The 10204-nt window shown below is 32.9% G+C and overlaps 1 protein-coding gene across 1 annotated transcript; it reads right to left on the reverse strand.

Moving 5' to 3' along the window:
• Positions 1-5282: 5282 nt before the first annotated feature.
• Positions 5283-7138, reverse strand: LOC120254199 (alanine--tRNA ligase, chloroplastic/mitochondrial-like). The gene is made up of 3 exons (XM_039262348.1): positions 6932-7138; positions 5873-6027; positions 5283-5797 (listed from the first exon to the last, which is right to left on the reverse strand). The coding sequence occupies exons 1-3, from the start codon at positions 7109-7111 to the stop codon at positions 5473-5475; spliced, it is 660 nt and encodes a 219-aa protein (XP_039118282.1). The 5' UTR covers positions 7112-7138; the 3' UTR covers positions 5283-5472.
• Between the last annotated feature and the right edge of the window lie 3066 nt (positions 7139-10204).

Raw genomic sequence — 10204 nt, forward strand, 5'->3', positions numbered from 1 at the left:
ATAACTCTAGCCTTGTCCGCGTTCATTCCTTTTTCTCCAAATAAGTGAATTATAACCTAAAAGAGAATATAAAATAATAAAGTACCAAAAGCAATAAAATTAACCATAAAACCAAGCAAAATGCTCAAAATATTAACCAAAAAAATGTGAATAATTAAACACTTATTAGCTCACTTGATATAGCTGCTTGAAATTCACAATATATCATCATGATTAAACTCCTCTTAAGCATTATTCTTGAAATCTCCCCCAGGTATGATCTCAATCGATGACCATTAACTTTAAATATGCCTTTTTCTATATGAGTTACCTCGACTATACAATAAGGAAAAACTTGTTTGACTGTGAAAGGTTTGGACCATCTAGACTTGAGCTTACTAGGAAGAAATTTGAGTTGGAAGTTGTACAAGAGGACTGGATCACTCTCTTTGAACTATTTAACCAGCTTAATATTTTGATGATGATATTTCTTTGTTTGTTCTTTACACAATTTTGCATTCTTGTAAGCCATTAATAGCCATTCTTCCAACTCATTAATTTGAAGTTTTCTTTACTTACCCTCAAGATCAAGATTAAAGTCATTAAACTTAACTGCCTAATATGATATATGCTCAAGCATTACTGGTAGGTGGCATGCCTTTTCCATATATTAACCTATAAAGGGCAGTGCTTATTGGTGTTTTATATGCTATTCTACAAACCCAAAGAGCATCATCTAACTTGTCAAACCAATCCATTATATGGTGCTCTATTGTCTTTTCTAGAATTTGTTTCAATTCCCTATTAGATACTTCCACTTGGTTGCTAGTGGCAATTCTATGTGTAACATTATATTTCTTAAGAATTTATCAAATTGCATTACAACAATACATGTCGTTATCACAAATAATCGCTTTAGGCATGCCAAATCGTCTTTTTAAGGAAATTCACTACAACCATAGCGTTGTTGTTTTAAGTAAAACTTGAACTTCAACCCATTTAGACATATGATCCACAACATCTAGGATGAATTTATGATTGGAAATTAGGAATGGGCCCATAAAATCAATGGCCCAAATACCAAACATTTTGTCTCGATGAAAAATATTACTAGTCTATCGATAAATATCACACAATTGAACATATACTTTGACATCTTCAAATAGTGTTGTCCAATAAAAACATACTTCAAGAGCTTTCTCGGCTATTCTATTTGCAAGGTAATGCCTTTCAGCTAAACCGGCATGACAATGCTCTAAAATTCTCAATCGTTACAAATAAAGAACACACTCTTCTAATAATGTGCGTTGCAAAAATCTTAAACAAATAGGGATCCTCCCAAAGATGATATTTCAAATCAAAAATATTTTTTTTTAGCGAAAACCTTTTAAAAAGAATTTTAGCAGCAAACTGTGGAATTTTAGATTCACTTACCTCCTCGAGATTATAAAGGTGTTCCTCTGAAAAGGAAGGCATCATTGATGTCATCTTCTTTGTGCTTCTCTAAGTTTAGGCTCTCTAAGCTTAATAGATGGCATGTTACCAAGTTTTTAGCTCCCTTTTTATTCATAATTTCAAGATTTTGCAACAACAAAATCCACCTGATTAGTCTTGGTTTAGAATCTATTTTATTCAACAAATATCATAACGCAGAATGGTCAGTATAAACACTAACTTCGAATATGATTAAGTAAGATCTAAATTTGTCAAAGTTGAAAACTAAAGCTAGTAGTTCTTTTTCTATAGCTGTGCAATTCTCTTGAGCATCCATCAAAGTCTTGATGGCGCAGTAGATGGGTTGAAAATTCTTGTCCTTCCACTATCTTATAACTGTACCACTTGCAAAATCACTTACATCACAAATTAGTTCAAAAGGATGACTCAAATATAGAGTAAACATAATCAAGTATTAATTAGTTTATGCTTGAGAATGTTAAGTGCATCTGGGCATTCTTGGGTAAACAAAAAGGCACATCTTTCTTAAGTAATTTGGTTAAAGGCCAAGCAATTTTAGAAAAATCCCTAATGGATATTCTATAAACCTGTATGTCCTATAAAACTCCTAACAACCTTAACTAAAGTTAGGAGTGGTAATTTATCAATGGTCCTAACTTTAACTTTATCTACTTCCATCTTATGTGAGATTTAAGTTAATGATGTTTCTTTATAACGTTTAAAAGGGAGATGACTTTTATCAATATCCTGTGATTTTAAACTAGCTCTTGGAAGTTCCATAGCTCTTTGAGCGAATTAGAAAACTCTTTTAGATGTGACTAGCACATTTCCTTCATTTGCTAGCCGGTATACTGATAACCAAAACAGGTGTTGTAATAAGATTGATCCCTACTCACCATAGCCGTAGTTCGTTCCCTATTCTAAAATGTATGCTACAGAGCTTCTTTATACTAATTTGAAATGAACGATATAAATAATAAGAAACAAACTAGAAACAAACTATCTTTTTATTTATAAAGAAGTCTAAAAGTTTACAAAATAACAAGAAAAATTACAAATTTGATTTATTTTTGCAAAAACTTACTCAAGACTGAGCTCTTACAAGAATTATACAAAGAAATCTAGAGTTAAGTTTTCGAGTGGTAGTCTTCTCTCTTCCTTTCTTCCCGCTGCCCTTGTATTCTCCTCTATCATCTTTATATAGTGAGAAAGATTCCTTTAAGGATGTCATGAGTGCGCTTCTTTCTTCATTATTGAGTGGAGATGTTAGCAATGATATATTTGAAGGATTATAGCTGAATGTCATGTATCCTTATTCTTAGGCCGGAGTGTCTTCTTCACATTCCATCATATCTTTTCTCAAAGTAGTAACTGAGAAAAGCTTTGGTTGATGGCAATGCATTCACATTACCCTTTTCAATGCTTTTTGCCCAATTGTCAATGTATTCTTCATCCTTTTGACTTAATTTAAAATTTGTATCTTAAACCCCCCACCCATAGTTGCCTTATACTGTCAGCAACTATCAAGTCCTTTCCTTTATAATTTTTAAAATTTTTTATGTATAGCAAAATATCCTTGCACTTTCATATTCTGAGTAGTATAGCGTCAAATTCTTCATATTGTCTACCAGTGGCTACTCTAGCTTAAAATCCTTTTTTACTATATCCCAAAGTTATGAAAAGTGCTACAGTATACCAAGGATGGAATTTTGTTATACTGCTAACAAATGAATATAAAATTTATATTTTTCTGTGGATTCTTTTTTAAAATGGTTCACTTTATTTCATGGTGAAGATATTGTAGGACTCTATAATTCTCAATAGGATATCAATTACTGATTAAGCCAAAATAAAAAAGTGTCTTGATTCTTATGGCCATTGATGGTTAATGGATTATTGTTAATATAGGATATACTAATAATTCATATACTACACCCCATCAGAATGATGCAGTAGTTTAAGGAAGTGTTTGTTTGGAAGGTTTTGAAGTTAAATTAATATAACTTGAGTTACTGGGTTTTAGAAATCTAGTATTTGATTCACAGATTCTAAAAACCTATGTAATTCAGATTTCATCCAATCAAGGGATTTGGTTTTACAACCAAATTGGCCTTACAAACAAATCTCTTGTTTTTAGGCTTCTTCACATACATAACTTGTGATCTATATAGGACCAATTAAGGAAAATCAAGTATTGTCAAACATTTAGGTATATTTTTGTTGAGTGGAAAATTTATAAAATCTAATAATTAATTTAATTATTAATTTAATAATAAAATTAATAGTTAAAGTTATCAATAATTAGATTCTTTTAATAACATGCTACAAATGTATGAAAAGTTCATAAGTACTCCTTTTGTTGGGTTAATAACTAAATTCAAAAATTATAAAATATAATAAAAAAATTAATAAATATAATAATAAATTTAATGACTAATTTAATAATAAAATTAATAGTTAGACTAATTAATACGGTACTTAAAATTATTAAAACAACATTAAAATATTTAGGACGTAGAAAGTTTTTAATTCTAAATTTACAAATTTTTTTGATTAAATACAAAATCTTATAATACAACATTTTCAGTTACATCTAACCAAACAACGGATTTGATACACTGTAATTTAAAATTTATGTACTTTTAGTTACATTGAACCCAATGTCACCTAAGCCATTTGTGAAATTTACTCCATAAGAGGATACTCATTTTATTAGTTATATTGCTTACTTCTTTAGTTTCTTTTTCCTGTTTTTTTTATTTTTATTTACGGTGGTTTTTTTGTTGTTGAACTTCTTTCTCAAGGGCAGATACTTTCCTCATCAATTGTTTTAGCTATTCTCCCATGATTATTCTACAGCAAGCTCCCTTAGTGAATCAGCAAAATGATTATTGCTTCCTTTAATATATTTAATTTCAAAATTATATGTTTATAGTTTTATGGGCCATCCTATTTTAGAGCTGGCAATTCTTTTTCCAACTCTTTTGCACGTAATACTAAAAGTTTTTAAGATTTGTTCATATAATGAATTTGCGGGATATTAAATGAATTTCAAAATTTTCTTTTCTTTTGAGAATTGCTAGTATTTTACTGCCATCTATATGATATTTTTGTTGAGCATTATCAAATGTGCCGGATTTATATCCAGCAAGTACATACACCTCTTTTTAACTTTGAGTTTATTTTTACTGCCATCTATGATATGCTTTGTTGAGCAGATTATCAAATGTACGGATTTATATCCGTTAATACATACCTTAACTTTGAGTATAAGACTCGCTGTGAAATATAAGCTGTCACAGTCATTGTGATGATAAGTGTAGATAGGTTTTATATATAGGTATAAGGGCTTGGGATAACTGCGTCTCGGTAAGTTTTTAGCTGTAAGACCCTAAAACTAACATAGTCATGTGCCCACTCAGTACCAAAAATATTATTTAATGCTTTGGATTTGTATCCAGCAATACATTTTATGTTTTCTCTATGTACAATCCCCCGATATTCGGTTCTTGGAATATATCATCCATCAAATATTGTTCTCTTGCTTCTCCATAATCAATTACTAGTCAAATTTCCTCGGACTTGTTTAAGGTCTACCAGCAATAAAAAATACTACAAATCAGCCCAAACAAGCACTACTTAAATGAAAAATAACTTTTTTTTTTTTCCTTTCAAGATCAAATTTGAAAACCATTACACTCCAATTAAGCAATTGGCATAAAACCCAAAACGGTCAAATAAAAAAAAAACGTATTAAATAAAAAACTTAATTAAATTTTTGAGTTTTCAATTTTTTAAAGACTTAAGCATCATCTACCAAAGACATCATGGAACAAACCTCAAAGGCCTTGGTCATGTACAACTTGCTTCATTAATAGCTTTCCCTCAAAGATCCAATAAACACCACCTTGTAAACTTACAAATTAATATTGCAATCATCATAGAAATAGGGAATTTATTTTGGATGAACTCTACAATACTAAAACAAGTAAATTTATGCCAAAGCTTTGGCTCATGAGGGAACTTCAGCTTGTTTTCTCACCAAGAGCTGCAAATAATTCCGCTCGAGCGCTTTTCAAGGGCTACCAATAACTTATCGGGATTCCTTCCACCGGCCTGAGCAAAATTTGGTCTTCCCCCACCTCCTCCACCGCAAATTTTTGCTATTCCTCCAATAAACTTTCCAGCTTGAATCCCCATCTTGACAACTCCGGGACTAAATGCAGCAACCAAACTAACTTTTCCATCTCCAGGGCATGAACCGAGAACCACAGCGGCTGGGTCTTGCAATGAATTGACAAGATATTCGGCAGCACTCTTCAATGCATCAGCGTCAATGTCATCCATATTTTCAACCACAATTCTGGATTACAATTCTCGTTCTTGTCATATAAGTAAATATTAAAAGATGTGAAATATGAAAGATACTGATCAATACCTGATATTTGTGTTCTCAATCATGAAAGCTTTGCTTACAATAAGTGATGCCTTAAGAACTGCCATTTGACTGCGCAGGTTTGAAACTTGAGTCCTTGTCGTTATCAGCTCATCTAGAATGCTTTCCACACGATTGGTGACATCTTCGGCTTTCACCTTTAAAAAAAAAAAATAAATAAACAAAAGGTAGATAAGCACATCAAGAAATGTCCAAATGGTGATCAACATTACTTATAAAATATAAGTTCTTAGTACTGAATACTAAAGTAGAATGGCATCTTCAGATCTATATAAACAAAATAATAAAAAAGGCAAGAAATCTAACTTTTGAAGTAAAATACACATTAGGCCCTAAAAACCTGCCAAGATTAGGCTCAATTCAACCAAAAAGTTTACAATGATATCATAAACAAACCAACTCTAATATTATATTAGATGCAACCCACACGTATTATCTGGGGTCTGATCCAATACAAAAGCTTAAGCTAATCAGATAAGAAACCCGGACTAGCATATTCATCTCCGTATTTACCAAATCAACCAATATGGAACTATTAATTCCTTTAGTAAGTGATGATTTTTCAAACTGACATTGGAGATTGGCACAACATAGTAACTTTTGATTAGGTTACTGGTCATTAAAATGATACTTATAAACATTGGACAGCTTAAAGGTAACATGATAACAGCAGCAAAAATAAATAAATAAATAACTGATACAAGTGTACTACTTCCAATGGACAATTAGACTATCCAACACTCACACAAGCATGAAGTATTCTCTATTGGCAGACCTTTCTTAATAACATAAGAAAGAGGATATAAGCATAATTGACTAGATGTTAGATAATCAATAATACACATTTGATAATGGGTCCAAATATTGGGAAAATCTAAACTTCAAATGTAGAGAAAGTGCCTTTAGAACATAACTTTGAACTCATTTCAGAGCATATTCTTCTGGGAGGTCTTACATGAACATTAGATAAAAGCACCAGAGAAAAGAAAAGAAAAAGCAATATTCATAAGGGCATATCAGAGATTATGAAGGAATACTCACTTTAAGCATGGAGCATAGGCGTTTCATATAATTATCTCGGGTATTGACATATTCAACATAAGAATCACCAGCAACAGCTTCAATACGCCTTACTCCAGATGCGATACCCTGCTCTGAAATTATTTTGAAACCACGAATTTCTGAAGTGTTGTTTACATGTGTACCACCACAAAGTTCCATTGACACTCCAGGGACTTCCACAACCCGAACCTGAAAATAATAGGTACTTGAGAAGATGGCATAGTGCTTAGAATAAGATAGTGACTCAAATGGCACTGGAGACATACAATACATAATCAAAAAGAATTAGTCAAACTTCATGATCAAGCAGTATCAAAGTAGGAGACTTAAATAAACCTTATAATGTCATGAGGTAAACCTGGAGCAATCAGCAAGTATATTAAAAGTAGCACATAGTGGAGTTAGTAGTAATTCTATCAGTCAGTGTAAGTGCAGAAGTTGTTTGTTCATAATACTCTTGATGATGATAATAAAGGAGGATGGTTTGTGGTGATTATGATAGTAGTCACAACAGCATTTACAAAAGTGGCACAGAAAAGCACCATAACAACATTAAGGTAAGAAAAGTCATGAACATGATATCTAGCTATATAGGTGTAAGTGGGCCAATTTGGTCACTGAACTAAAAAAAAAAAAAGCGGAAAATGACTAAAATGACCCACTTTTGAGTTCAAGGACCAATCTTACACATACCACTTACAGGTATATATATTATGATTCTAAACAAAGAAGCATTAAGAAAAATTATCTACTATCTTCTGCAGTATAGGAATTTAATGCTAAATGAGCATAATCTGCTAACTGTGTCATTTGAAAACTGAACACAATATATTGGCTTGATTGAACAAGCATGTTTAAGCTAAAATGAAGAGATACCCAAATTCATATATCCAAATCCAAATTTAACAGACTAACTGATGTGAGACTATTAGATAATCTAACGTGCCCTCTGATATGTTCATTGTAAACAAAAAATGCAAACAGGCTGCAATCCAATGCTAAATGTAAACCAAAATCATATTATGTAGGCTCAATGCAAACAAAAACCTAAGCTGATAAGATAAAGGCAAGAATTTCTATAATCAAATCCAAATTTACTAAATTAACAAATGTGGGAGCATTAGTTACTCTAATAAATTGTGTGTCAATATTTGTCTGTTTTTAGATCCTTCTACTGTAATCCATAAGTCTAAGTCTGGGACTCCGGGTTAATTCAAGGATAGGGTATCCAGATTCATAATGGTATGGATTGGCAAGATATTGCTCATGTCCTGCAATGAGCCCACATATAGTGAAAAATCAAGCAATTGTAGCACATGACAATAATCATCAAAACATGTTCGAGATAAGAAAGCCTCTTTCAATGGAGCCTATTTAACCCTCTTAGACTCTGTGAGTAGGACGCAAATAGACTTGTTTGTTCTATTTTCTTTCTCATCTAAATAGAACTCTGTAGAAGTTATGAGTTTCTTTTCTATCTTATAAATGAAAGAAATACACCCACTCTTATAGACTTTCAACCCTCTAGAAAGAATAAATTTACAGTTACTAAAAAAAATCAATCCTCGCTGAAAATCAGCCAGGATTTCAGGGACATGCTGCATGTCTATCCTGGAAATCAGCCAAGTTTCAAGGGTTGTTCCAACATCCCTGAAAATCTGCAAATTAGTCATTCTCTACACTCCCCCTCAAGCTGGTGAATGGATGTCTTTCATTCCCAACTTGTTAGTTAACTCTTTAAATCTTCGAGAAGAAAGCCCTTTAGTTAAAACATCTGCCACTTGTTGTTCTGATGGAACAAATTGTGTACTGAGTATACCAGCCTCTAACTTCTCATTTATAAAATGTCTATCAATCTCCACATGTTTAGTCTTATCATCGTCAGTATGTGGTTGTGAGCCATGCTAATTGCAGATTTGTTATCACAAAATAGTACCATATTCTCATTTCTTTGGATTCTTAAGTCATCCAAAATTATTTTCAACCATAATAACTCGCAAATCCCAAGGGCCATAGCTCTAAATTCTGCCTATGCACTTGAACGTGCCACCACTACTTGCTTTTTGCTTCTCCAAGTTATCAGATGGCCACCTAGGAAAGTGCAATAACCGGAAGTTGACCTTCTGTCAGTTATAGAACTCGCATAATATGCATTAGTATAAGCTTCGAGATTTAGCTCTTTATTTGCTCGGAACAAGATGCCTCTTCCAGGTGTAGCTTTCAAGTAGTACACAATTCTTTGTACAGCTTGCATATGCTCTTTCACCGGTTATGCATGAACTCAAGCTAACAACACTAACAACAAAGGCTAGTGTCTCGGTCTTGTATGGGACAAATAAATTAACTTGCCCACTAATCTCCGATATCTCCCTATATCACCTGAACTTTCACCGTGTTTATCTCCCAACTGCATTTTTTTGTTCTATAGGGTGTACTAGCAGCCCCGCTACTAAGCATTCCCTGTTTCATCTCAAAAAGGTCTAGAATATACTTTCGTTGAGACAAGAATATACCTTCCTTTGAATAAGCTACCTCAATCCCGAGGAAATACCTCAGCTTACCAAGATTTTTTATTTCAAACTCACTCGCCAATCTTTCTTTCAATTTGTCTATCTCAAGAGTATCATTTCCTCGTCACTATTATGTCGCCGATATAAACAAGCAATGCTCGCCACTTTTTCCTTCACTTGAGTGTTTATAAAACAAGGTATGATCACCTCTCTGCTTGCTGATAATCCATCCTGCTTTCATTGCTTTTGTGAACCTTTCAAACCAAGCCCTTGGAGATTGTTTTAGGCCATACAATGCTTTCCTTAATCTGCAGACCTTATCAATGCCAAATCCTTGACTAAATCCTGGTGGTAGCTCCATGAATACTTCTTCTTCTAAATCCCCATGTAAAAAGGCATTTTTCACATCAAATTGATGTAAAGCCCAGCCAAAATGTGCAGCTAAAGATAAAAGAACTCGAACAGAATTCATTTTGGCAACGGGAGCATAAGTTTCCAAGTAGTCAATGCCATATTTTTGTGTGTATCCCTTGGCCACTAACCTTGCTTTGTAAAGTTCAAGTGTTCCATCAGCTCTATATTTGACAGTGAACACCCATTTGCAACCAACTGGAATTGCATTTTCTGGTTTAGTAACAATTTCCCATGTCTTGTTCTTTTCAAGAGCTTGCATCTCCTCGTTCATAGCAAGTGCCCAATTTTTGTTTTTCAATGCATCATCTGCAGATCTTGGAATCATAAT

Source organism: Dioscorea cayenensis, chromosome 3, assembly GCF_009730915.1.
Source record: "Dioscorea cayenensis subsp. rotundata cultivar TDr96_F1 chromosome 3, TDr96_F1_v2_PseudoChromosome.rev07_lg8_w22 25.fasta, whole genome shotgun sequence".
Classification (NCBI taxonomy): domain Eukaryota; kingdom Viridiplantae; phylum Streptophyta; class Magnoliopsida; order Dioscoreales; family Dioscoreaceae; genus Dioscorea; species Dioscorea cayenensis.

Excerpts from the sequence above, each read along its gene's own strand:
- LOC120254199 (XM_039262348.1), bottom strand. The coding sequence starts at position 7,111 with ATGGAACTTTGTGGTGGTACACATGTAAACAACACTTCAGAAATTCGT. Across the intron at positions 6,028-6,931 it reads GCCTATGCTCCATGCTTAAA|GTGAAAGCCGAAGATGTCAC; the intron begins GTGAGTATTCCT and ends TTTTTTTTAAAG. Across the intron at positions 5,798-5,872 it reads ATTGAGAACACAAATATCAG|AATTGTGGTTGAAAATATGG; the intron begins GTATTGATCAGT and ends ATTGTAATCCAG.